The sequence below is a fragment of the Chlorocebus sabaeus genome, chromosome 2 (assembly GCF_047675955.1).
Source record: "Chlorocebus sabaeus isolate Y175 chromosome 2, mChlSab1.0.hap1, whole genome shotgun sequence".
In the NCBI taxonomy this organism is placed as follows: domain Eukaryota; kingdom Metazoa; phylum Chordata; class Mammalia; order Primates; family Cercopithecidae; genus Chlorocebus; species Chlorocebus sabaeus.
This window is the reverse complement of record NC_132905.1, coordinates 97,647,646-97,675,460: the sequence shown is the minus strand read 5'-3', so window position 1 is coordinate 97,675,460 and position 27,815 is coordinate 97,647,646. Positions and strand designations below refer to the sequence as shown.

The 27,815-nt window shown below is 57.2% G+C and overlaps 1 protein-coding gene and 1 long non-coding RNA gene across 5 annotated transcripts in view; both read right to left on the bottom strand.

The window, feature by feature from the left end:
• Window positions 1-58: 58 nt before the first annotated feature.
• Window positions 59-27,815, bottom strand: part of PDXK (pyridoxal kinase) — a 43,454-nt gene continuing 15,697 nt past the window's right edge. For 3 of the 4 annotated variants that reach the window (XM_007969544.3, XM_073010931.1, XM_007969539.3), the window contains exons 3-11: window positions 19,873-19,977; window positions 18,242-18,325; window positions 15,364-15,410; window positions 12,359-12,444; window positions 10,900-10,945; window positions 8,328-8,439; window positions 7,194-7,330; window positions 5,239-5,305; window positions 59-5,022 (exon numbers count right to left, since the gene is read on the bottom strand). In XM_007969544.3, coding sequence (XP_007967735.1) covers window positions 4,910-5,022; window positions 5,239-5,305; window positions 7,194-7,330; window positions 8,328-8,439; window positions 10,900-10,945; window positions 12,359-12,444; window positions 15,364-15,410; window positions 18,242-18,325; window positions 19,873-19,977 — 797 coding nt within the window. In that variant the 3' untranslated portion in view covers window positions 59-4,909. The remainder of the gene's footprint in view (window positions 5,023-5,238; window positions 5,306-7,193; window positions 7,331-8,327; window positions 8,440-10,899; window positions 10,946-12,358; window positions 12,445-15,363; window positions 15,411-18,241; window positions 18,326-19,872; window positions 19,978-27,815) is intronic. The other variant, XR_012090937.1, reaches the window with a different exon arrangement.
• LOC103219603 (uncharacterized) lies at window positions 19,989-26,974 on the bottom strand. The gene has a single exon (XR_012090938.1). It is a non-coding gene; the product is annotated as an uncharacterized lncRNA (long non-coding RNA).

Genomic DNA, 27,815 nt, shown 5'->3' with positions numbered 1-27,815 from the left:
CTCAGACAGTGGGAAAACTTTAAAACACCTGTTTATTCTGCCAGAATTGAAAGAAAAATTCCAGGAAGAACTTTTTATTAATATAAAGTTTTAAGATATTGACCAGTCAGATCTAAATTACTCATTAAACGCTGTTTTAAACAAATGAACACACTGTGTTACAATGAAAGGCAGGAAAGTGGTTTTAGACGCAGATCGAAAACCAGTGTCTTCACGCACTGAGAACAGGAAACATCCTGCTCTGAGAACGAAGTGCAGAGTCGACAGGAGACACACACGCGACAGAAAGCCCCCAGTGGGAGTGACCGTGCACCCTGGCGGGTCGTGGGATGCCCGGGCAGTGGCTTGGACACAGCTGCCACGCTACGATGCCTGCTGGGCCCTGCAGGGACAGGGGACACACACAGAGCCCAGTCACGCACTGCTGAGCATGGCACAGGCCACACACACCGGCTCCTCCCACCTAACAGAGAGGAGTCGCACATTGAAAAAAGTCCCCTAAAAGGATGGCTCATGTCCATCCTACCGGGGGGATGGACGCAGGGACCCGGCCCTGGCTCTGGCCTGGTGGCAACCCCTGCTGGTGGAGGCAGGAGGTACGCAGCTGGAGTCAGAAACTGAGGTGCTGTCTATAAAAATTCCAAGATTCTGCTGGGTGCGGTGGCTCACGCCTGTAATCCCAGCACTTTGGGAGGCCGAGTTGGGTGGATCACCTGAGGTCAGGAGTTCGAGACCAGCTTGGCCAACATGGTGAAACCCCGTCTCTACTAAAAATACAAAAATCAGTTAAGCGTGGTGGCGTGCGCCTGTAATCCCAGCTACTCGCGAGGCTGGGGCAGGAGAATCACTTGAACCCGCGAGGCGGAGGTTGCAGTGAGCCAAGATCGCACCATTGTACTTCAGCCTGGGTGTTAGAGCAAGACTCCATCTCAAAAAAAAAAATCCAAGATTCCCACCTCCTTCCGCCTGAGATGGCCAGCACCTGCACCTGCCAGGCAGGAACACAGGACAGGCCCAGCTCTGCCCACGGCTACAGGGCCACAGAGGCTCAGGCCTCCCCTGTGCAGGGAGTCCGGAGGGGGAGTGGCGTCCACCCAGACCCACCAGGCCAAGCTCCAGTCTTCCCTGGCTTAGGGCTGACAGACTTCCGGGCAGTGGACCTGGCCTCCCAGAACCACCCTACCCAGGGCCTGGGGTCCTTCTGGGCTCCCCGTCGGCCCTGGTCATCGGCATCCGTTTGAGCGCTCGGTGGATGGACACGGGAGCCGGCTCTCCAGGGAGTCTCAGTGGAAGCCGCTGGCCTGGCAGCCAGAGGCGGTGTGGAAGGAAAAGGCTCAGCAGGCACATCCCTCTGGTGGCAGAGTGGTGTTGGGGGCCACGCAGCTCTCCCCTGGACTCAGAAAGCCAGGTTCAAAGTTCTCGTTTCCCTGTCTGCACGTAACATGCTCTGCTCACTCACAAACTCCAGTTCCCCTGCTCTGGGCCCAGGCAGGCAATCCACAGGGAGCGGTGTGTGAAGCAGGCCCATGAGACCAGGCGGGCGGCAGGGGAGAGACGGACAGATTCCTGGCTACCCGGGCAGCACAGTACAGTGCGGCCACATGGTAGGGGCACCTCCGATCTGCATAAACATGGACCCTGCTGCCCCGACACAGGTGGCCCCATCAGAAGGCAGGAAAGACAAGGAGAAGAGCTCCAGTCACCAGAACACTCTCAACCTCCTCTTTTCACACAGTTAAACTAAAGAGAGAACGAGGCTGAAGCCAGGGCAGGTGGATGGGCAGGGCGGGGAGCTGCTCGGGGCCCAGCAATCTGAGAGCCATCTATACCACCTTCCCTGGCCGGCGCCCTCCCAGGGCCTTGTACCCTGCACCCTACTGTGGGCTCTGCCTTCTCTGACACCAGGCATGACAGAGGCCTGAGCGCAACCACATCGTTTTTACTTTCTTACCTCGGGTGGCAGTGAGGACTGTTACCCCAGGAGCTTGGCCTCCCACCTGGTGCAGGCAACTCTCTTGCCTGGTGACCTCAAGATGGAGACGTCCCTCACCTACTCATCAGCACGGCTAAGCCAAGCCGGCCTCCGTCCACGTAAGACCAAACGTTTCAAAACTGGCTCTAACGAGCTTAAGAACAGGACAAGAAACGAAGCATCACGCTGTACCTGTTTACGTGTATTGAAAAAATAGCAGATGCACATAATGACCTCGGCAGGACCAGACAACCATTTAAAATAGATTTTAAAAAGGATCCTATCGTGGAATTCATCCTTATGGTCTACAAGGAGAACTTTGAAAAATTGGATTAAGAAAGTATTAAAATTCTGTACCCTGACAATAAGCAGGCAATGTTGGACCAATACAGCTCTCACCTTAAAGTAAATTCTTCCCATTATTTTCCACGTTATTAACTATGGAAAGTGAAAACAAAGATCAATTCTAATTTGGATCCAAGCCATATGGAAACCCACTGCCAATGCCCATGGTTACCTTCCTGGATGGGAAACTGAAACTCAGGACCACCGGGGGCCTCTGCCCAAGTCATGAGAGACGAACATGCCCGGATGGAAATGGGCCGTGGGCAAGGCAGGCAACAGCAGCTCTGTGGTGACAGCAGGCAGTCTGGGGAGAGGATGCCGGACACTTTTCCCATAGAGGCTGACAATTTCCACAAAAGCCCTGCACCCGCAAAGCCACCGTCTGCTCTCAGAAACCCCTGATTTCTTTCTCCTTAGTCACTGCCCAGGCCTCTCCTGGCTCGGCCGACACAGCCAAAGAAAACAGAGGACAAGTTTCGGATTGCGCCAGAGAGCTCAGGATTTACAGGAGGCACCTGCAGGGACAGCCATTCTCCTAATTCTTGCTTAATATAGGGAAGTCCAAGAACTAAAGCTGATGTGGGGACTCAGCCTCTGAAACGAGCTTCAAAGAACCAAGAATCAAAGCTTGCTCGCCAGGGCACACCGCCCGTAACACCCACTGCACGGGCAGAAGGGGCCTGACACTGCGTTCTCATGCTGGGTTTTCACCAGCTCACAGAAGAGGCATTCAGGTTCTCTCCCCCGTGCTGTATGTGCTCTTGGTGTTTAAAAAAAGAAAAGAAAAAGAAATGCTTTCCTGGTGGCTGGCAATGTGGCACACACCGTGGTCTCCACTTGGCAGTCAGAGTATTTCCAGCTGAAGGCCCTACGGAGGCCCAGGTGGCTCTGGCGGACCCCTGCACTCACACAGCGGGAGGCCGCCTCCCCGCCAGGCTCCGGCCACAGCCTTCCTCCTTCCTGCTGGTGAGGCAGCGCCCTGCAGGGACCAGTGGCCCTGGGCTGCAAGGGGTCTGCCACCCGTGTCCTCGAAGCCAGGAAACATGGCTGGGAAACCTGTGTCTGACTCACTGGTTGAGGTGAGGGAGCCGGGCGCCCTGACGTACGCTCATGAAGACATTCAGAACGAACAGAGTGGGGAAGAGTGGGGACGGGGGTTGGGGGTTCCATATAAACCTGCCTCTTTTCGCCTTAGGGCATTTTTCAACAAAGAACGCACTCCTGGCAAGCGAGTCTTTCTAGAAGACACTGGAATGGTCTCACAGGAGGGTGTGGGCTTTGGGAGGGGCCCGTCTGTGGGAAAGGTTGTGGGGTGGGGGTACCCCTTGGAGAGTCTGCTTCCTAGGGGCCCCATGGGCCCCCACTTCCTGCATCTCCCTATTTCTCTCCAGCTGTGGGTTCCTCGGAGACACAAACCTCTGCATGCCCCAGAGGTGGGGTGCAGGGCTATGGGGGTGTGGTTGAAATCAAGGCAGGCCAGAGATAGGCACTGCTGCCTATAGCTATACCTGGAGGGACCCCAAACTCTGGGCAAAGTGGGGCCAGGGAAGTCACTGCTGAGCAGAGGATGACGGAACTTGTCAGAGCTGGTGCTGTAGCCTCTGCCACCACCCCAGCCTGCCCAAGGGCCTGGGAACTGCCGTGCCAGTAGGGGCAGGGAGTGGGCACCCTTCTGTCCTGTCTACAAACGCTGTGGCTTGATGTGCTGTCACGGGCAGCACGTGGCAAATGTGCAGTGCTCAGTCTGCTGCAGCATGGATGAGGGGAGCTTCCACAAGGAACCTGACGGGGTGGCTCTCTGGAGCTTCAGAGCTGCTCTCGGCCCAGCACGGACCTTACTGCATTAGCATCTTCCTCATGTCGTGCAGCAGATTCCTGGAAGACGGCCACGGGCTACAGGAGGTCCTGCGGATACCTGAGAGGTCTGCGGACCGTTGAATTTGCTGGGGTCTGGGAAAGTCCCTGTCGCTGCCCTGTGTGCGTTCGAGCAAGCTCACATCAACCCTTCCATACGGTGAAACAACAGCCTAAGATCTGAAATCCCCAGGGACTACACGAGCAGCCAAGTAAGAAACAAAAGTTCAAGTGCAGGAACAAAGAGGCTATGATCAGAATGACAGTCAAGATATCAGGCAGAATTCTTTCTGACCCCAACAGTTACCACCCAACTCCTTCTCAGAGATGCAAAGACAGAGGCCACCCAGGCCCAGTCCACGTGTGACATGGCCCCGGTGTGGTAGCGGCAGCCAGGGCCCACTCGAGGCTCCAGGCGCAGCGGGCTCGGCCTCACCCACTCACCCTCCCACATGGAACACCTCTGAGTCGGCAAACAGGGGCCTGTCTTCCCGGAGGCCCAGGAGCCTTGTGGGGAAGAGAGCTGGGTTTTCAGATCACAAACTTCTGTGACCGCTTTGTTATGTTCACAAAGCACGACTGGCACATTTCACAATGAAGACCAGCAGATGCCGGACACTCATGAAAGAAAAAAATATCAAGTTTCGGTCATGGCTCTAAGGCAGACGTTACATGTTTTCACAGGGACAAACATGGAGACACCAACGCGCTGTGCGTCACGGGTGAGCGGCGCGGCCCTCACAGCACCGTGGCCTGGACGACGATCTCCGGGTCCTCGATATCCCTTTTGCTCTGCACCATCCGCAGCTCCAGCTGCATGGGGCTGGGCTTCACTCCTTCCCCGGCCTGGGCTGCGGGGCAGGCAGAGTTCCCATCTCAGAGGGGCTCCCACTGCTGCCTGCTGCCCCCACTCTCAAAGGCGACACCAGCAGGAGACACCAGTCACACCTTCGAAACCAGCACGTGCCGGCTCTTCTCTCCCACCCACTTCAGGACCCCATGCAGCCCACACAGCCCACACAGGAGCCCACGCAGCCCACGCAGCCCACACAGCCTGGCCGCCGTACCTTTTGCACACTGGATGGTCCTCTGCAGAACGTGGTGCAAGGCAGACACGGTCTTCTCACAGGCCACCTGCAGGGACGACAGACTTGCTGTGCCCCAGCCCACGCACGACACCCGACGTGCCCATTGCTGCCGGGAGGGGATTTCCAGTGAACACAAAGGCCGTCCTGCTCTCCGAGCCACCGGGGAGCCAGCTCTGCCAGCACACGTGCTGAGTCCTGGAGGACAGGCCACGGACTGTCCACCACGGAGAGCCTGGAGGGCTGAGCGGATGCCTGGTCCTAGTCACCAGCTCTGGACAAGAGATGGCTCACAGAAGGGACAGCCTCGTGACCTGCATAGAACCTGGCAGGCAGCAGGAGCTTGGTAAGAGTGCCCAGAATTAACTCCTTATAACAAGTCTACAGGGGGAAGCGCTCCTGCTGGAAGCCTGGCCAGTCATCACTCGGTGATGCCTCAGAGTCAAAGGTGCTGGGGAAGCATGGCGAACTCGCTCCCTGACTCCACAAGCCTGGGCTGGCCAAACCCAGAATGTGACCTTGGGTGGCTCAGCAGCGAGGCCTCCTCAGGGCACCAGCTGGCAGGTTTCCGCTGCTCTGCGCCACCAATTAAACACGGCAGGCCTACTTAATGGCCCTGTTTAATTGCCCTTGAGGGGCCAGAAGGGACGGAATGAAGGGGCTGTGTATTCCAGTTCAGAGTGTGCAGAGGGCTAGTCCCATGGGAGGCGAAGGGCCTCAGTCCACCTCTTCCATTTTACACACCAGGACACTCAGCTGAAACTGACTTGTTGGGGAGGAGGTGTACCCTGGGGGACACGTGGCCCCTTGAGGGGCCCAGCAAACACAAGACAGGTAGAGCCACCTGCAGGTCCTGACCTCTGAACTCTTCCTTCCCCGGCGCATCCAACAGTGACAGAGGCGTCCTGTCTTCCTCCTGCCACTCCCATGGCATCCCCGCCCTGCCCCACATTTCAAAGGGATGGCAGGCCCCTCCCTCCTACCTAAACCCACTGCAGACGCAGCAGGGAGCACCCAGGGGAGTTTAGGGGGCTGAGCCCAGGGGCTGGGGACCACCTCAGAGCACAGCAGGGGTCTGGAGAGTGTTGTAGGAAGACACACTCCAAGGGTCTGAGGACTCGGCTGACAAAACCACCCGCCAAGGCCACAATGCAACTTTGCTGCACGCAGCACAGGAGGTCACGAATCTGAGCGCCACAGTTGCAGCGAAACTCCTCTGTCCCCACTGAGCTGTGTGCTTAACCATGGGACACACAAGAAAGGCTCACGAGACCCCACATCCCAACCTGCCATGCCAGTCGACCAGCAGACCCACTCCGCCCAGTGTCTAAGCAAGGCCACCCGATCTCCACAAACTTGTAAAGCAGGCAGACACCCCGACAATGCTGGGAAAGAGCTCTCCACACCTGCCTGGACCCTGTCCTCAGCCTCCCGCCTACTGTCCACACCTGCCTGGACCCTGTCCTCAGCCTCCCGTCTACTGTCCCCGATGGGTGGCTCTGGCCTTTCAGTCCCTCAGGTTACTGCCGTGGTCACACTGTGGGAAACGCTGCGGGTGCCACTCCTCCGCAGCAGCCCCCAGGTCACCAGGACACAACAGCTCCATGCACCCCACAGCCCTGCGTCAACGCCAGGCGGACGGCATCTGAATTCAGGTGGGACCCCCATGGGTCTGTTCTGACGCATCTCTCACCTGAGCCCCCCCAGACTCTGATCATCCCTAGGTCCCAAATAAGGGTAGATGGGAGGTGATCTGAGGGTGACAGGTGCAACTCCGGAGCCCACGGCCCAGCTACTGCCCTGCCCCACAACTGGGGCTGGCACTCAGGGCCAGGCCCTGTCAGCTCAGCAGGGACCCCCCCAGCAGGACTCTCATACCCTGCTCCCCACGAGGTGCCGTGGGAGTGGGCGAGGAGGGGAGCGGTGGTGTGGCTGACCTTGAGGTTATTGGGGTGCTTGTGTGTCCATGCCAGGAGCATGGCAGCAAACAGGTCCCCAGTGCCCACAAAGACGGCGTCCACCTTGCGAATGTCCATCCGGATGCGTTCCATCACCATGGAGCCAGCGGGATTCCCTAGGGGGAGAAGATGGGCAAGGTCACTGAGATCAAGGTCACTGAGATCTGCCGCTCCTCTGCCAGGGCCAGCCTCCCCGTCCCTGGTCTTCCCGGGCACAGCAGCAGGGAGGGTCACGGGGCAGAGCACACGGTGGCCTCGCTCAGGTTGCAGGGGCTCTGGGCCTGCATGGGGACCCCACCACCACCGCAAGGGAAAGACTGCAGCCTCAGAGAGCCACAGCCAGGCCGGCCTTGGGGGTCGCTGTGCAGCTCCCGAGAGTAACAACGGCGTGAAGAACTAGGAGATGTCTGCACACATCCAAGTATGTGTGTGTCCGCGTGTGTGTGTGCGTGCCTGCGTGTATGTGTGTGTGCCCGCATGTACCTGTGTGTGCCCACGTGTATGCATGTGTCCGTGTATGTGTGTGCATGTGTCCATGTGCATGTGCCCACATGTGTGCGTGTGCCCGTGTCCACATGTATGTGTGCGTATATCCATGTCCACGTGTGTGTGCGCCTGTGTGTATGTGCAGTTGTGCCTATGTGTGCCCACAAGGCTCCCATGTCCAAACAGAGAGAGAGCGGCGAGGAGGCCACAACTGTTCTCACAGGGCCATGGGTGTGAACTTGTGGCCACTAGCTTAGGGCATGGCCCCAGCCTTGTGTGTCATTTTCACACTGTTCAGAGAAAATCAACCCGGTGGTATCTGTGTAAAGAATCAGCACAGCTGGGCGGACGCGTCCTCCCAGTGAACTCAGGGACTCGGCCCAGCTTCGAGGGAGGCCTATGATGCTGGGCCTGTGGAAGCGGGTTCCAGCCAGGCCATTCATCAGAACCTGTGCGGTCTCGGGAATCCCATCCGACCTCCAAGAGCCTGTAAAATGGGGGTGTCATCCCAGTGCTGGGTAAGGCATAATTTTCATGCTACTGAACCCAAAACATTCTTGAAGCCCTGAAGGACGCCTTCCTCTGGGAAGAGCAGAGGAGGCCGCGGTGCATAAGGGGGGCACTTACTCCTCCTCTGGCTCCCCAGGACAATCAGGTAGTCGCTGCCCTGCGGGGAGGGCAGGTCGGAGCTGGTGATGACCACGGTGTCGGGGCCCATAGAGTGCAGCATGTCCATCACCTGGCAGTGGCATGGGGAGCGTCAGCCACGCCGGCCACACGCCACTGCCCCAGAGCCCGCCACTCCCCCGGGGCCTGCCACACGCCACTCCCCCAGAGCCGGTCACACACCACTCCCCCAGAGCCCGCCACTCCCCCGGGGCCCGCCACACGCCACTCCCCCAGGGCCCGCCACACTCCACTCCCCCGGGGCCGCCACACGCCACTCCCCCGGGGCCGCCACACCCCACTCCCCCAGAGCCCATTCTCAATAGTGCCACTCCCAGAGGGGAGACAGCCACCTGGTCAGCCACCATCCTCCCCAAACTGTCAGCCCAAACTGTGTGGGTCCACGCAGGTGACTGGTGAGGGCCTCCCCCTTGGGGGCTGGACAGGTAAGTGGACAGATGCATGCCTGTCCTGCAGTGGGGAGGAGCTGGCCCCTCTGTACGTTGGTTTTTCTGTAACTCTTGTGGAAACTGTCTCCACTGCACGGCTGCCTCAGAGCAGGCAGCACACGTGCACACACACATGTGCTTCACACACACGCACGTGCGCACGTGCACACACACATTCATGCACACACACGTGCTGTACACACACGTCCATGCACACACACATACATGCTGCATCGCTACCCAGCACACGACCATAGCAGAATCTGGACCCTGCCCCAGGGCCAGCTGACTCTGCAGCCCCAGGGCCCAGTACCAGGTCAGCGAAAGGCCCCCGAGTGGGAGGAGTGGCCGCTGCAGTGGCCCATTCCCAGGACCAGGCCCCTGGGCTGTGAAGACAAAACTCAGGGTAGGGTCAGGCTGTTCGGGAACGCAGCCCCAAGCACGTGGACTCCTGCTGCAGTCGGACAGTGTCCGCTCTAAAATGCATGTTGAAACATCGCACCCATGTGGCAATATTCCCAGGGGGTCCTCTGGGGCGTGATTAAGTCACGAGGCCTCCCCTTTCTCTGTGCCTGATGAAAGAGCTGGAGAAAGCAGCATGGGGTCCTCGAGCCCCCCGCCGTCCACACATGAGGATGCAGCAACAAGGCGCAGTCTGGGCGGCAAAGCAGCTCCCGCCAGACCCTGAGCCTGCCGGCGCCATGGCCTTAGACTTCCCAGCCTCCAGAACTGTGGGGAACAAAGTTCTGTTTTGTTTGTTTGTTTGTTTTGTTTCGTTTTTTTTGAGACGGAGTCTCACGCACTCTGTCGCCCAGGCTGGAGTGCAGTGGTGCAATTTCCAATCTCAACTCACTGCAACCTCCGCCTCCTGGCTTCCAGCGATTCTCCTGCCTCAGCCTCCCAAGTAGCCGGGATTATAGGCGTGCACCACCACGCCTGGCTAATTTTTGTATTTTTAGTAGAGGTGGGGTTTTACCATGTTGGCCAGGCTGGTCTCCAACTCCTGACCTCAGGTGATTTGCCCGCCTCAGTCTCCCAAAGTGCTGGGATTACAGGTGTTGAGCCACTGCATCCGGCCAAAACTTCCGTTTTTCATAAATCATCCAGTCTCAGGCATTTTGTCACAGCAGCCCCAACAGACTAAGATGACTCAACCAAGGCTCAATGCTAGCATGACACCCACGGTCCCCAAGTCCCAGAGAAAAAGGACTTTGAAGAAACTGCCCCTTGGGCGGCTGCATCTGCTCCTGTGTCGAGCCTCCAGCCTGCCCTGCAAATTCCAAACATGCCGAGGAGCCTTCAAACAGCTCAAGCCACCGCCTTGCAACATCTCTTCACACACACACGCACACACACATGCACACACACGCACACGGACACACACACGCACACACACACACGCACATATGCACACACGCACACACATGCACACGGACACACACACGCACGCACACACACATGCACACACGCACAAACACACGTGCACACACACACGCACACACACATGCACATGGACACACACGCACACACACGCACATATGCGCACACACATGCACACGGACACACACGCACACACATGCACATATGCACACGAACACACACACGCATATACACACAGACACGCACATACACACAGACACACACACGCACATATGCACACACATGCACACACACATGCACACACACATGCACACACACATACGCACACACATGCACACGGACACACACACATATGCACACACACGCACACACATGCACACGGACACACGCACATATGCACACACACGCACACACATGCACACGGACACACACACATATGCACACACACGCACACACCCATACATGCACACACAGGCGCAAACACACGTACACACACACTCGCACGCACACGTGCACACACATGCACACACACATGCACACACACGCGCACATATCTGCTGGTCTCTGGAGGCCCCTGACTGGTACAGACGGTTCAGTCACTGCTGGGGACAAATGACGCAATGGTGCCACTCAGGCAGCCCGTCTCCCGTTCCCACCGTTGAGTGGCACATCTGCCCCGCACAGGCCCCAGAGGGCCTCCTTACCGCCAAGGCTTCCTCCTGGCTGTGGATCTTCCGGCCACTCAGTAACCTGGAAGACAGGCGGGGGCAGGCAGGCGGGGGCAGGCAGGCGGGGACAGGTGAGCCTCTCTTCCCCAGGTTGTGTGCTGACATTTCCCAAACTACAGCGGCTCTGGAAAGCCTCATCCCCACAGGCTCTTCGTCCACTGGCCACCATGGGCCGGGGCCTCTGCAACATGTGCGGTTTGCTTCTAAAGGGGACACTCATATGACAGGAGCCAGGCAAGGCCCAATCATGGCTGCTGTTTATTCGTAACCAAGGTGATGGACAGCAGCCACGGCCCCCACTTAAGGCCATGCCATAGTGCAGGGTCTCAGCATGGGTGACTGACGTCCGTACAAAGTCATACAGCCGCTAACGATTAATGCACGCAGGGGCTGCCCATGGCTCAGGGGCCTCGAGTGAGATGCCACCACCGAGTCTGGACAGGCCCAGGTCAGAGATCCCAGGCCTCCAAGAGTCCAGGCGCCTCCCACCCCTGCGTGAATGGGAGACTCGGGATGTGGCTCAGGGCCAGGTAGAGCTAAGCTATGACAGGCACCAGCCTCCTCAACAGGCAGCTCCACTCTTAATGGCACTGGGGTGCTGGGGGCTTCCCCTTGGCGTCTGATTCTTCAGCTGGGGGGCCATGCACCCAGAGTAAGACCTTTTCAAACTCGGTATCAGACAGGCAGGCCCAACACACTCCTCTTCCCCTAACAGGGTGGCAGGTGACCTGGCTGCCTGTGCTGCCCCCACCCTCCCTCCACTGTGGTGGCCCAGACAAGCCTACAGCTCCCCAAGTCGCCCTCCCCTTCCTCTCCCAGGGGCCCTGCTGCTCAGGAAGGCACAGGGGCAAGAGAACTTTCCCCATCGCCCATGGCTGCCGCCACCAAAGGGAAGATGTGAGCCTGGGACCCGGGTGGGCAGGGACTTCTCCAACCCAGGCGCCCCCACCACATCCTGCTCTAGTATCACGGCACACTTGCCCCGCGGCAGGACCTTCCTGAGGACCCCTCTGTAAGCAGAACAGGCAGCCCGAGGGCAGAATGGAGACCCTTCTGGCATGTTCTCTGCAGCTCTCCCTGGGGAAAGACTGGTAGCATTTGCCATTTAAAATGACTTACTCTGCTGGGCACCCTGGTTCACGCCTGCGATCTCAGCACTTTGGAAGGCTGAGGTGGGTGGATCACCTGAAGTTAGGAGTTCAAGACCAGCCTGGCCAACATGGTGAAACCCCATCTCTACTAAAAATACAAAAATTAGCGGGGCATGGTGGCTCACGCCTGTATCCAGCTACTTGGGAGGCTGAGGCAGGAGAATCGCCTGAACCCTGGAGACAGAGGTTGCAGTGAGCTGAGATTGTGCCACTGCACTCCTGCCTGGGCGACAAGAGCGAGATCCGTCTTGAAAAATGAAGTAAAATAAAATAAAATGACTTACTCAGCCTCAAACTGGTTGGGCGTGATAATGTCTGCAACCGGCACCACTTTTTCTTTGTAGACAGGAAGGAGGTCCTCCGGGACATACTGGCGAACAAAGGAGACAGGAGGAGAGGCTGAGTCACTGGGAGGGAAGCATGCCAGGGGGCGCGGAGGGAAGCCCACCACAGAGTGCTCCCTAAAAAGCCCCCTGAAGTCCAGGCTCAGGGGCCAGGCCGACCAACTGTAGAGACAAGCTGTTCCCACCACAGGGGCAGCATGTGGCTGAGGCACACTAGCGTGGGGAACCCTAAGTGCTCCAGGGGCCGAGGGAGGACTCAGGCCGCACAGTGGGTCCCCGCAGAGGGTCTGGGAGGAGAATGAGGTAAAGGAGAGAGGGAGGGAGGGAGGAGGGAGGAGGGAGACGAGAAAAGGGAAACCTGACGGGTGGATGGAGCGGCCCTGGTCATCTGGGGAGGGCTAGGGGGCGCTGGCCATGCCCATCTGCGACTGGGAGCCCAACCCGCCAGCTCTTCCTGGCTGAGTCAACGCACCCTTCATCTACTTGTTTTTGTCTAAGTTGTCTAACAAACAATTCAACACGTGATTTTTTGTTTTGTTTTTTAAGACATAATTTCGCTCTTGTTGCCCAGGCTGGAGTGCAATGGCGTGGTCTTGGGTCACTGCAACCTCCACCTCCTGGGTTCAAGTGATTCTCCTGCCTCAGCCTCCCGAGTAGCTAGGATTACAGGCGCCCACCACCACGCCTGGCTAACTTTTTTGTATTTTTTTAGTAGAGATGGGGTTTCACCATGTTGGCCAGGCTGGTCTCGAACTCCTGACCTCAGGTGATCCACCCGCCTCAGCCTCCCAAAGTGCTGGGATTACAGGCCTGAGCCACCGTGCCAGGCAACACAGAGTTTTCTTTAGTGATCAAATTTAAGCTGGAGCCAGGGCGAAGCTTCGGAAGAATTTTACAGGCTTTATGGAACACTTCACCAGTCCCTGCTGGCTGAGTGACCTGAGTTTCCAATCCCTTCACTTCACTTTGCTCCCAGAAACCGCCCTTGGAGATCGGAGGCCCCGCAGGAGGCACCTCTGCACCGGGTGCTCAGAGCACGCAAGGTGGTCACGCACCGGCCGCTGCTTCAGACGTGGCTTAGGAGGCACTAAGGATAGGTGGGTGGCACCTGGATGTCCCGGATCCGTAGGCCAGGAAATGGAAGGAAAGCTCTTTAGAGCCCCATTTTGGGTAGGTAGGCCCAAGCACACCCCTTTAACCTCAGGGAAATGGGAGAGACAGGGTGACTGCCCATCTGAGATAGGAGCTCGTGTTCAGGCCACTCTCCTTCAGGAAAATGAATGTGATCAAAATCAAGGGGCCAGATCCCGTCGCTGCACTGAACCGGACAGTGGCCCCAACTCTTTGTGATCCAAACACGAGTATCTGCTGAGGGCTGGCAGAGCCCACGCCAGGGAGCACCATGAAGGGAAGGCAGAGAGCTGCAAGCTGGGGTCCTGCAGGATGGGCGCAGGGCAGGGAACCTTCCAGAGAACAAGCATGGGAGAAAGTGGACAGACAGACGCCGAGCAGACCAGCCCGCCCCACCCGGTTAGAGGCCCAACAACAGATATCCTGACTTCAACCACTGACCCAGCGGGGCAGGTAGGGCACAGGCACAGGCGTGCCCTGTGCCAGTGAAGAAGCCCGCTGTGCTCAGTGAACGTACAGCAAGCAAACAGACACACTAGACACAACGACAAAGAAGGCGGATACTGAAATCGCCTGGGCGCTGAATGGCTGAGTTAAAAACCCACAGGCAGGATCACCTTTGGGTTCCTTCCGCCTCTAAATTCTAGGCTTCTGGACTGGTCACAGTGGATCTGTTCTCCATCCACTTGATCTGATGTCCAGGTCTGTGGGCTGCAGCTGCTGCTGTTACTACACAGCTCACGGGCTCAGTGGTTTCTAGATTTCCTTTGTTTTTTGAGATGGGGTCTTGCTCTGTGGAGTGAGTGTAGTGGTGCGATCTCAGCTCACTGCAGCCTCCACCTCCTGGGCTCAAGTGATCCTCCCACCTCAGCCTCCCAAGTAGCTGGGACTATAGGTAGGCATCCCCACACCCAGCTCATTGTTTTGTATTTTGATTACAGATGGTGGGGTTTCCCCATGTTGCCCAGGCTGGTCTCGAACTCCTGGGCTCAAGTCAGCCACCTCCCAAAGTGCTGGGATTACAGGCGTGAGCCACTGCACCCAGCCTGGTTTCTACATTTTTAAATGGTTAGGGGGAAAAAGTCAAAAAAAAGAATGACATTTTGTGACACATGAAAATTATGGAAAATTCAAATTTCAGTGTCCGCAAATGAAATTTTATTAGAAAATAGTCATGCATGGCTGTGCATGGTGGCTCATGCCTGTAATCCTAGCACTTTGGGAGGCCAAGGCAGGTGGATCACTTGAGGCTAGGAGTTCCACACCAGCCTGGACAACATGGTGAAATCGTATCTAGTAAAAATACACAACTTAGCTGGGTGTGGTGGTGATGCACACCTGTAATTCCAGCTACTTGGGAGACTGAGGCATGAGAACTGCCTGAGCCTGGGAGGCAGAGGTTGCAGTGAGCTGAGATCGTGGCACTGCACTCCAGCCTGGGTGACCGAGTGAGACTCCGTCTCAATAAGAAAAGAAAGAGAAGAAAAAGAAGAAGAAAAAGAAAGGAGAGGAGAGGAGAGGAGAAGAGGTCATCCTGTTTGTACACCTCTTACCTGTGGCTGCTTCTGTGCTCCAATGCAAACATCTGTGGCAGAGCCGTGCGGCCGGCAAAGGCGTAAACATTTATCTACTATCGGGCACTTTACAGAAAACATGTGGGTCCCCTTTTTCCTTCCTAACAAGGTTTGTCTTTTTACCCCTGGACAGAGAAGTCCCACCAAGTTAGACACTTAAGAGACGTGGGCCTGTCTTCTGGCTGGACAGGAATAGCTCCACTCACCACACTTTTAAATCACACACATGAGATTACTCACCATCGAGCCTTCGCCATCCCACTTGTCACCCAAGACTGGATCACACACTGCAGAGACACAAGGACATCTTATCAGCAAAGGCTACAGCTGACAAGTATGAAACCCTCAACATTTCTTTCTTCTTTTATTTTTTAGACAGGGTCTTGCTCTGTTGTCCAGGCTGGAGTGCAGTGGTACAATCATGGCTCACTGCAGTCTCGATCTTCTAGGCTCAGGGGATCCTCCTGCCTCACCCTCCCAAGTGGCTGAGACCACAGGCATGCACCAGCACACCCAGCTAACTTTTAAATGATTTGTACAGATGGGTTCTCACCATGTTTCTGAGGCTGGTTTTGAATTCCTAGGCTTAAGCGATCCTCCCACCTTGGCCTCCCAAAGTGCTCGGAACACAGGCATAAACAACCACATTTGGCTTTTTTCTTTCTTTTTTTTTTTTTTTAAGCTGCCAAGTGGAAGTAGATATCTTCTCTTTTTTAATTTAACTTTTTAATGTGGTAAAAAATATATACCATAATCTTTGCCCGTTTAAGCATATTTTCGTGTACAGTTCAAGGGCATTAAACGCATTCCTGCTGTTGTATAATTACGACCACTCTCCACCTCCAGAACATTTCACCTTCCCAAACCGAAACTCTGTCCTCATTAAACACTCACTCCCCATTCCCCCTGCCCTAGGCCCTGGTCATGTCGAGTCTACTTTTTTTTTTTTGAGACAGAGTCTCATTCTGTCACCCAAACTGGAGTGCAGTGGTGTAATCTCGGCTCACTGCAACCTCTGCCTCCCAGGTTCAAGCAATTCTCCTGCTTCAGCCTCCAAAGTAGCTGAGATTACAGGTGCACGCCACCAGACCTGGCTAATTTTTGTATTTTTAGTAGAGATGGGGTTTCACCATGTTGGCCAGGCTGGTCTTGAACTCCTGACCTCAAGTGATCTACCTGCCTCGGCCTCCCAATGTGCTGGGATTACAGGTGTGAGCCACCATGCCAGGCCTTAGTCTGCTTTCTACCTCGATGAATTGGCCTATCATGGATATTTCAGATAATGGAATCATGTAACAGTCGTCCTTTGGTGTCTGGCTACTTTCACTGAGCATCATGTCCTCAAGTGTCATCCACACTGCAGAGTGTGTCAGAAATTCCTTCCTTTTCCAGACTGAGTAATACTCCACTGTATGCACGGACATTTTCTTTGTCAGCCATCAATGGACACAGCCTGTATCCACCTTTGGTCACTGGGAACAATGCTGCTACAGACGTGGGAATACGCACATCCGTCTGAGGCTATCTCAGATTTATGCACAGGGCGGAATTGCTGGTCATGTGGTGTCCGTGTTCCGCTTGTTGGGGAACTGCCAACGTGTTTTCCACTGTGGCCACACCCTTTGATACTCCCAGCAGCTGTGCGTGAGGGTTTCTGCATCCTCGCCCACACTTGCTATTTTCCGTGTGTTTGATGACAGTCATCCTAATTGCTGTGAGGTGACATTCATCACTGTTTGTCACCCAAGCAGGTGCAGCGGCTCCCTTCCTCTTCCTGGCCTCGAGCACACACAATCCGGGCCTTGTACATCTGTCCCGACAAGCGCTTTCCCTTTGGGCAACAGTACACAGCATGGCAAACCATGTGCTGGGCCAGGCCTGCCCTCCGGCCACCCGGGAGACCTGCGCCTCAGAGAGAGCCTGTCTGCAAGGCTGGGTGATGCTGCCCCTTCTCCCAGGCGGCAAGATGGACCCAGCACTGCCTGGCCTCTAAGGAAAGATCGATCTAGGCAGATGCCCCAAAGATTTAGCCACTCCCTAGCCTGGCCCAGCCTGGGTAGGACCCTGTCCTCCCCCACTCCCTAGCCCTGGACCTACCTGGGGTGTGGCCCTCCCCTCACCTACTCCCTAACCTGGCCCTGCCTGGGTGTGACCCTGTCCGTCCTCACTCCCTAGCCTGGCCCTGCCTGGGTGTGGCCCCTTGCCCCCTCCGCCTTTAGGGTCAGTGGAGTCACACAACAGTGCTGCCTGGGCCCCAGGCCTTCACACAGCAGCCCTGCTATATGAGCACACTGACACCCCTTCCTGTCTCACACCAGCCACACAAGACACCAAGGTCACCCGCAAACGCTTCCAGCCCAGTGGACTTCAGCAGGCCACATCTTCAGAGGCCTGGCAGACATAGCTCACTGGCCCGGAGAGGTGGGGCATAGAGGGGTGCAGATGAGGAAGGAGGCTAAGACGTCCCTTTCCGGGCTCCCACGCCAGTGAAAATAGATTTAGAAACTTAGAAACCTTTAAACTTATAGATTTAGAAACTTAGAGACTTAGAAACTTAGAAGCTTAGAAACTTAGAGACTTAGAAATTTATAGACTTAGAAGCTCAGAGACTTAGAGACTTAGAAACTTAGAAGCTTAGAAAAGCCACACCAGGTGGTTATCTAAAAGCACCCACCCAACGACCGGGTGGCCATCTAAAGCACCCGCCTGATGTCCGTGTGGCTATCTAAAACACCCACCCATATTCCTGGAACTCAAACAGAAGAACAAGTCCGGGAAATACCCCGCGCGGGTTCAAACCAGGTTCAAACCAACCAATTAAAGTAAGACATCTCGCTCAGGCCATAACCTGCTCCAATCATCTTGCGCCTCAAGCTTTGTAAAATTTTGTGGTTTTTTGCCTTTATAAACTGTCTGTAACAAGCATTCGGGGTCCTGTGGCCAACTTTGGACATAGGACCCTAGCGCGCTAGCAATAAATCTCTCCGCTGTGACTTCCGTGTCAAGTGGTCTCTCGCGGCGACCCCAGCCCAGGAAGGAATCTGAAAACTGGGTTCCTACACCAGCCCTACCCTGTGTGGGGCCACCCAGCCAGACCCGAGGGTGGGCCCCTGCCTACCGTATACCAGCCTGGGGTTCTGCTGTTTCAGCTCCCGCACAATGTCCACCACCATGGCCAGGAACGACTTGTCCCTCGTATAACCTTGAGGGGGAGAACCCAGGTTACCCTCAGAAAACAGGAGACTCACCACGATCAACCAGGGCACAAAGAAAGAGAAGCACCAGCAGACCCTGCATAGGGGTGGTGGGGGAGGGAGGCGGGTGCAGGCGAGGTGTCCCCACAGCGCTCAGGGTTGGGGGGAGGGAGGCGGGAGCAGGCGAGGAATCCCCACAGCGCTCAGGGTTGGGAGGAGGGAGGCGGGAGCAGGCGAGGAATCCCCACAGTGCTCAGGGTTGGGGGAAGGGAGGTGGGTGCAGGCGAGGTGTCCCCACAGTCCAAAGATACCGAGGGCAGACCCCGAAGCATTTCCCAACAGAAACGCCGTGCTTCACAGGAACGAGCCCACGGGCGAGAGGTGAAGGAGTAATCTTTCCTTTGTTTATATTCCTACTTTCAGTAACAAGCATATGACACTTTAATTTAGTCTTATTTATTTTGACACAGGGTGTCATTCTGTCCCCCAGTCCAGAGTGCAGTGGTTCAATCACAGCTCACTGCAGCCTTGAACTCCCAGGCTCAAGCTCCCACCTCAGCTTCCCGAGTAGCTGGGACTATGCCCAGCTAATTAATTTTTAAAACATTTTTTGTAGAGACAGGGTCTCACTATGTTGCTTAGGCTGGTTTTAAACTCCTGGCCTCAAGCGAGCTTCCCTCCTAGTCTTCCTGAAGTGCTGGAATTACAGGTTTGAGCCCCTGTGCCTGGCCTTATATATGACCTTTAGACACGTAGAGAGGCCGGGCACTGTGGCTCACACCTGTAATTCTAACACTTTGGGAGGTTAAGTGCTTCCCCTAACCGTTTAAAAATGTAGAAACCAGGCTGGGTGCAGTGACTCATGCCTGTAATCCCAACACTTTGGGAGGCCAGGGTGGGTGGCTGGCTTGAGCCCAGGAGTTCGAGACCAGCCTGGGCAACATGGCAAAACCCTGTCTCTACAAAAAAAAAAAAAAAAAAAAAAAAGGCGTGGTGGTGCATGCCTTTACTCCCAGCTACCTGGGAGGTTGCGGCAGGAGGATCACCTGAGCCCGGGAGGTTGAGGTTGCAGTGAACTATGACTGCGCCAGTGCACTCCAACCTGGGCCACAGAGTGAGACCCTGTCTCAAAAATAGTAATAATAATAATTATTACAATAATAAACATGTATAGAAATGCAATTTTTGTTTAATCAGAAAGTTGACAAAGAATGCCAGTGTACCAGGTAGCAGCCCGTCACCTGAGTGTCCCACCCACCTGTCCTGCCCCGGTCAGCGTTCCCAACACCCTGCCTGCACCCTCCCCTGGGCACCGGAACCCCAGGAGTGGGGGTGACTTGGCACAGCCAGGACAGTCATTGTCCAGGCAGGCACGGCATGGCCAGGACCCCCCAGGCTACCGGGGGTGTGATGGTGGCTTGGGCACGCCGAGGCCCTCCTTGAAGGAGCAGGGACCCGAGATGGGCCCGGGGTGGGGGTGCTCTGGACCTCCCTGAGCCCACCCTGGCTGGAGCGGGGTCTGTAGACCCCTGCAGCAGCTCGCTGCGGCACCCACCTGTGAGCACGTAGTCATATTTATTCACGTTGTTCAGCTTCAGGCCTTCGTACAACTCCTGCAGCTCATCTGAATTCAGCACTTGGCCCTTCCAGTGGGCATAGCCTAGAGGCAGAGGAAACCATCGGGGCTCAGACACAAGGGGGCCAGCCATGCGGTCACGGGCCTCCGTCAACACCCGCCCACTCTCCCTGAGGCTGCCTGGTGGACGGCTCCTCCCCGTGGACTGGCACAAGGCCCGCAGGAGATCACCAGGCACAGTGCTTGGCAGGTCCCGACAGCTGTCCAGACTGGACACCTCAAGACCCCGTGAGCCCCCTGACCCTACACTGTCAGGGATTGTTACTACGGCCTCAGTGGCCCCCACCCTCCCACTGCCAGTTCCTGTGGGAGCTGCGTCCCAGGTACAGGTGGGGTGTGCGGAGACACACACCAGCTCACAGCTGTGTTGCTCCCCCATTGCTGTCCAGAATGCCCCGGCTACGATCTCCCCACAACGCCACAGCCTCTTGTTTGCCAGAGTCTCCTGCACGAGCTCCCAGCTATTCAGGCCGGGGTGCTCGGCCACCGGCCACTGTCACCTGGACACCCTGGCAGGTAAGGCCTGTTACGTCCCCACCCCAACAAGCTTATTAAGGTGCAATTAGAGCCAAACTTAGATCAACTTCTGCGCAAGAGACAAATGTGAAAGAGAAAGAGGCCTCAGCCCAGGTGTATACAACCTGCCCTTGGCCTGATGGGTAGCCAGGGTGAAGTGTCCACCCCAGGCAGACAGGCATATCAACGTGTGAGGACAGACACATCGGCTTCCTGCACGCAGGGGACCACCAGCCCCCTGGGAGCCCTTCCTGCACTGTGGGACCCGACCACAGCTCCAGCTCAAAGCACGGTCAGGGGGCAGCCATCCACACAGGGTGGGGTCCACCATGGATACCCCACATTCGCCATGCCTCACATCGAGGGGCCTCTGGCCTCCTCCCACGTGCATCATCGTGTAACGCATGCCTTTTTCGGCAAATAAGGAAAACTCTGACGTATGGATTCCTACAACAGCAAAGTCCAAGTATCACGCACTGGTAGGTCACGGCCGGCTCTGAGCCCACGCGCCATGCCCTGTGGCTAAGATCCCCTGAATTCCCACACCAGAGGACGGCTCCATGGCTCCTGCCCCTGAGGGCCCTCCTGCTTGAAGGGACTCCTTTGGCTGTCCCCAGGAGCCATCGCACGGGAGCACGCGTGGCGCAAAAGTACTGAGACTTCCATCAGAAACAATGCTCCAGGCACGGTGCGGCATCTGGGGTGTGCATCTGGGGGCGCCTGCCCTGTGCTCTGCCCGGGACACCAGAATAGACGCACTGAGGGGTGGGTCTGCCAGAGACCAAGCCCCAGATGGACTCCGGGTTAACAGTCACTGCGGGTCAGGAGGGGCAGGGGGTATCCACCGAGGGCAAGGTCAGTGCCTCACACAGCAGCCTGCCCCTCTGGTACAGGGTGTGTCCTGGGGAGGCTTCTGCCAGGCTGGGGCGGGGTTTGGGATGAGGGGTAGGAAGAGGGAGGCGAGCAATGGTCCCTCCTGGTCCTGTCTGCCCTCGGATTCTGAATATCTTTCCAAGCAAGATGGGACTCACCACCGCTGCACTTGTGCTCCTTTCCTGGGGAGGTGACATGGCCTGGCTGTGTCCCCACCCAAATCTCATCTTGAATTGTAGTTCCCATAATCCCCGTACGTTGTGGGCGGGACCTGGCAAGAGGTCATTCAACCATGGGGACGGTTCCCCCATCCCGTTCTCGTGATAGGGACTGAATTCTCACAAAAGCTGATGGTTTTAAGGGGCTTTTAAAACCCTGGGCCCCTCACTCTGCACTTCTCCTTTCTGCTGCCATGTGAAGAAGGACGTGTTTGCTTCCACTTCTGCCATGACTGTAAGTTTCCTGAGGCCTCCCCAGCCCTGCTGAACTGTGAGTCCATTAAACCTTTTTCCTTTATAAATGACCCAGTCTCAGGTACACCCTTATTAGTGTTGGGGACCAGCCTCAACACCACCCGTGGTGAGAAAGGAAGGAGAACAGACAGGTTAAGAGTTCATAAAGGTGGGGCTGGGCACAGTGGCTCATGCCTGTAATCCCAACACTTTGGGAGGCCAAGGCGGGCGGATCATGAGGTCAAGAGATCGAGACCATCCTGGCTAACACGGTGAAACCGTGTCTCTACTAAAAATACAAAAAATTAGCCGGATGTGGTGGCGGTGCCTGTAGTCCCAGCTACTTGGGAGGCTGAGGCAGGAGAATGGCATGAACCTGGTAGGTGGAGCTTGCAGTGAGCAGAGATCACGCCACTGCACTCCAGACTAGGAAACAGAGTGAGATTTCATCTCAAAAAAAAAAAAAAAAAGAGTTCATAAAGGTGGGAGCCAGGGGGCCAGTTGCAAAACGGAGGCTGCGAAAGGCACCGAGCTCTGGTGTCCACACTATTTATTGGGTACAATCACTTAGATCTAAGAAGCAGACGTTCAGGGCGAAACGGTGAAAGGGAGGCAGTACGTCACAGGCGTAATCTATAGCAATAGCAGTTTAAAGGAATCTCCTTTGTGCTCAAACAGCGTATCTTTAACTTATCAGAGAGTAGCTAGTGGGAGCGGCTTAACCAGCAGCCTGCACGTCTGTCCACATTCCAACGCTTTCTCCTTGAACACCGTGTTTACAGATAAGAGAGCAGGTCTCGCTCTGAGCATAGGAACATGATGGCAACTAGGAGGCTTTCCTCCTCAGAGATCTCTTGTGGCTTTCCACAACTTATTGTCCCATATTTTTATGGCCAGTTTATACAGGCGCCCCACAAGCCCTTTTCCCAACAATTAGCAGTGTGAGAATGGACCCATGCAGGGTGGCATCGGGAAGGACTGCAACCAGGCGGCTCCAATTCTCCTACTGTCCTGGGCACTGGGTCCAAGATCAAGGCGTCTCCAAGGCTGGTTCCCGAGGCCTCTCCCCAGGGCTTGCAGACAGCATCGACTCCCCATGTCCTCATGGCGCTGTCCCTCTGTGTGTGTCTGTGTCCTCATCTCATCTTCTTATAAGGACACCAATCAGCTTGGATCAGGGCCCACCCAGAGCCCTGATGGCCTCTTTTAACCTGATGACCTCTGTAGGGGCTCCATCTCCAAATCCAGTCCCACTCTGAGGTGCTGGGGTTAAGGCTGCAACATGAGAATTTGGGGGGATGTAATTCGGCCACAACAGCCGTGAGGAAGGGGAGACGTCCAGCACTTGGCCGGGTCTCAGACACAGGCTCCAGGCTCCTCTGAGGCCCAGCTTCCTCTCGAAACACGGCGCATGGTCTTGCACCTCTCGGTGGCCTCCTGCCCACTGTGGGAGGTGGGATGAGCCCAGAGCCCACAAGAACCTTCTCAAACAGGGGAGGGCACTTGGATCTTGTGTAGAACTCATTTCATTTACAGACGAAAAAACAGAGGCCAAACAAGCGGCAACTTGGGCAGCCCAAGGAGCCTGGCGCTCCGTCTGACCCCAGTCGGCCAGGGAGTCTGGGCCGTGCCTGGCCCCTCGCTGGTGTCCATCGGCAGGTTCCTGGCCCTGGCCTTCTCCAGTCCTGCAGCTCCTTGCGTTCACACCAGCTGCCCCTTCCCTGCAGCAGGGACCACCAAGCCCAGCAGCAGGTCACCTGTCCCACCCGCTCCGGCTCCACACTCCAAAAGCCAGGACAGCGCGACCTGTCCACCCGCTGACCTCCAGCTCCGCAGGCTCCTTCCCAATGCCCTCAGGCCAGGAAGCTCAGACAGGAAGCTCCAGGAAATCCTCTCAAACGGGCCATTAGGCATGCTGGCCTCAAGGCAGAGGCTCTGCCAAGCCTGGCTGCCCTGGGCTTGGGAGGCACAGCTCAAGAGTATGGAAAAATGAATGGGGGTGTGGTGTGGCCTCAAGGAACAGGGGCCTAGTCGGGGGAAGGTGCAGAAGTGCGAGCAGCAGCCCCAAGGCGGCGAGGCCTGCACCAGGTGGGCTCTGCAGGCATTTGGGGGCTCGGCTTTCCCATCCCCCAGCCTGATGGGCGTCAGGGAACCAATGAAGCAGCTTATGTGGAACACTCATGTCCCCGCCAGGAGTCTGGCTTTGCTGTCCATCCCAGGCAGAAGCTGCCCATGTGACCACCCCAGTAACAAATCTGGGCAGGAGGGGGGCGTGGTGGCGCACACCTGTAGTCCCAGCCACTCGGGAGGTGGAGGCAAAAAGATCGCTTCAGCCCAGGAGGTCAAGGCTGTGGTGAACTGGCTGCACCACTGCACGTCAGCCTGGATGACAGAGACCTTGTCTCTACAAAAGAAAAAAGAAAAGACTGGGCGCGGAGTCTCACGCCTGTAATCCCAGCACCTTGGGAAGCTGAGGGGGCAGGATCGCTTGAGCCCAAGGAGTGCAAGACCACTGTGAGTGCAAGTGAGACTCTGTCTCTATGACAAATAGGAAAATTAGCTGGGTGTGGTCGTGCACACCTGTAGAGACCCAGTCACTTAAGAGGGTGAGGTGGGAGGACCTCTTGAGCTCAGGAAGTCAAGGCTGCAGTGAGCCACGATCACACAACTGCACTCCAGCCTGGATGACACAGCGAGACCTTGTCTCACAAAAAAACAAAAAAAACAGAAAAAGGAAAAAAAAAACCCTGGGCAGAGTCGCGAATGAGCTCCCTGGCAGCATCATCCCAGCTCCCTGCCAAACAAACTGCAGCCTGTGTGACCCCACCTCCAACTCCTAGGTGCGCACTGGAGAACTGAAAACATGTCTCCCCCCAAAACGTCTAGACACACGTTCATGGCAGCAAGACTCGCAACAGCCACAAAGTGGAAACAGCCCGAGTGTCCGCAGGGCTGCCTGTGGCTGGGCTCACGTGGCCCGTCACACAGGGCATGAGCTGCGTCCTGGGCACGCACGATGGGCCACATGGCAGGAGGAACAGGACAACACGGCCCCCCAGACAGCCCGGGGAGCGCAGTCCTGGAGCCAGGGTGCCCGGAGCAGAACAGCCCCTACGATGCGTGAGGCCCGTGGCGCGTGTAGAAGTCTTTCTTTGTGCATGATCAGGTCCAGTGAAATGCTTCCTGGAGGTGAGTTTGCTGAGACATAAGCACCTCTAGCCATTAGACAGACGGGGGGGGGAAACAAAAAGGAAAAACAACAACAAAAAAACTCAAAAAACAAAGAGCGCCTCCAGCTCCGTCGAGGTCTGTGGAATAGACAGTGTCATCATGAGCACTGTACTCACAGTGGGCGGCACGGGAGCCCAGAGGGGCTGAGGGGCTGTGTGGAGGAGGCCGAGTCCCCTGTCCTACCACCAGCTCCTGTGGCACCCAGGGCAGGTGCACGACGCACCAGCCTCACTCCCCAGCAGCACAGCGTGGCGGGGGCAAGGGAAGGGGAGCAGGCGGTAGGGCCCCAGTGCAGGGGAGAGTCACGCCTGCCCTCACTCCCTAGGGAGTTGCCCCTGAGCCACAGAGACGGCGTTAGGGAAGCTACACGGGGGCCTCCTGATCAGGCCGCACAGACAGCTGACCCCGAGAGTGTGGGTACAGGGTGCCGGGAGCCAGCCCACAGCCACAGATGGAGCTGGCTAAGGGGTCCTAAACCAGCAGGCGCCCCATGGCATCTGGAGGAGGCTGGAGTGGGGGCTCCCAGGAACCACAGGCCGGACCCTGTGGGAAGGGATGCCCCCAGGCCATTCATCTGGTTCTGCAACTGTGGAGGCTCCCAAGCACCTGGGGTCCTGTCCTCATTCCAGCCCTCTGAGGGCAGGCCAGAGACCCCTTGTGTGTCTCGGGAACCTCGGGTCAGCCAGCCCACCTCCCACTGAGAAGCTTCCACCTCCCACTGAGAAGCTTCCACCAAGCCTGGGAGACATCACCGAAGCCCAGGGCGCTCCCCGCATCCTGGAATCCACTCAAGGGCAGCTGGGTCTGTGAGGATGCTGAACCAGCACTTGCAGAGCACAGCACGGTCCCCAGAAACACACTCAACACCCTGCTTTAGAGTCCAAGCCAGCCAGCTCCCTCGCTGAAAAACAAATCCTAAAGGACGGCGGCGAGAGTAGCCAAGAAGAACATGTGGGTTCAGGGAGGCTCCTGGAGGGCCTGAGTCTTCGGGGACGTCTCCAAATCTCAGAGCACCCAGTGTGCCCAGCAAGCAAAGGTAGGAAAGGGTTCCAGCGAGAGCTGGAGCCCGTCCATCTGCACCGCCAAGAGCTGGAGTCTGTCCGTCTGCACTGGCCGAGCAACCCTTTCCTCTCACTTAGCATGTGTCATGCCTGCCTCAAGAGAAACCACAGCACTTCTTCCTGCTCCCAAAGGTAGGGGCCAGGCCCTCCCACATATCCCATTGATGCTCTGCCAGGCTGTTTCTGGGACGTTCTGTGCTCCCAAGGTTCCGCCTGGGTTCAGAGAAATTTCAGGGGAAGCGAGGTGGGGTTTCAAAGAACAGAACAGCTTTGTTCTCCTGCCGACGAAGCCGTATAGGGACCACAGAGAGGAGGGAGGACTCCACGCACCTTCACCTCCAGGCCATAGGGCTGGGGGCATGGAAAGCATGGCCTGTGAAGGGCTTCTGAGGCCGGCCACCCTCAGTCCCCTAAGCCAGCAAACTCCTCAGCGTCCCAGTGCGTGGAGACAGATGCATACACGGGCCCCGCAGCACTGCTGTTAACAGAGAAAACCCGGAACCATCTACATGTCCCCCAGCACAACCACCCCACGGGGCACCCTCCTCAGCTCCAGGAGGCAGGAACAGGCACCGCTCAGGCAGGCCGACAGCAGGAGTCACACAGCTGTGCTCTGAGTCAGGCCTTGGTCCAACTACTTTACACAATTTACCTAATCAACTCTGGCAACCTCACGGCAGCTGTTCGGATTGCCCTCCTGTTTTACAGACAAAGAAACTGAAGCACTGAGAGGCTCTGCCACTGGCACTGGGTCACGCAGCCCCAAAGCAGCCAAACTGAGTCAATACATCCCCACTCAGAGGTGAGGCCACCCAGGCCTACGCCTTGATGTGCTGTGCAGGCTCTGCCCGAGCGACGCCCAGGACTCCAGGTCCCTGTCCACATGAAAGCCCCATGCCTCACACCCACACTCCGCCCCGTCCCTCACACCCACGCTCCGCCCCGTCCCTCACACCCACGCTCCGCCCCGAGCCTCACACGCACACTCCGCCCCGTCCCTCACACCCACGCTCCGCCCCGAGCCTCACACCCACGCTCCGCCCCGTCCCTCACACCCACGCTCCGCCCCGTCCATCATACCCACGCTCCGCCCCGAGCCTCACACGCACACTCCGCCCCGTCCCTCACACCCACGCTCCGCCCCGAGCCTCACACCCACACTCCGCCCCGTCCCTCACACCCACGCTCCGCCCCGTCCCTCACACCCACGCTCCGCCCCGTCCCTCACACCCACACTCCGCCCCGTCCCTCACACCCACACTCCGCCCCGTCCCTCACACCCACGCTCCGCCCCGAGCCTCACACCCACACTCCGCCCCGTCCATCATACCCACGCTCCGCCCCGTCCCTCACACCCACGCTCCGCCCCGTCCATCATACCCACGCTCCGCCCCGAGCCTCACACGCACACTCCGCCCCGTCCCTCACACCCACGCTCCGCCCCGAGCCTCACACCCACACTCCGCCCCGTCCCTCACACCCACGCTCCGCCCCGTCCCTCACACCCACGCTCCGCCCCGTCCCTCACACCCACACTCCGCCCCGTCCCTCACACCCACACTCCGCCCCGTCCCTCACACCCACGCTCCGCCCCGAGCCTCACACCCACACTCCGCCCCGTCCCTCACACCCACGCTCCGCCCCGAGCCTCACACCCACGCTCCGCCCCGTCCATCATACCCACGCTCCGCCCCTCACACCCACCCTCCGCCCCGTCCCTCACACCCAC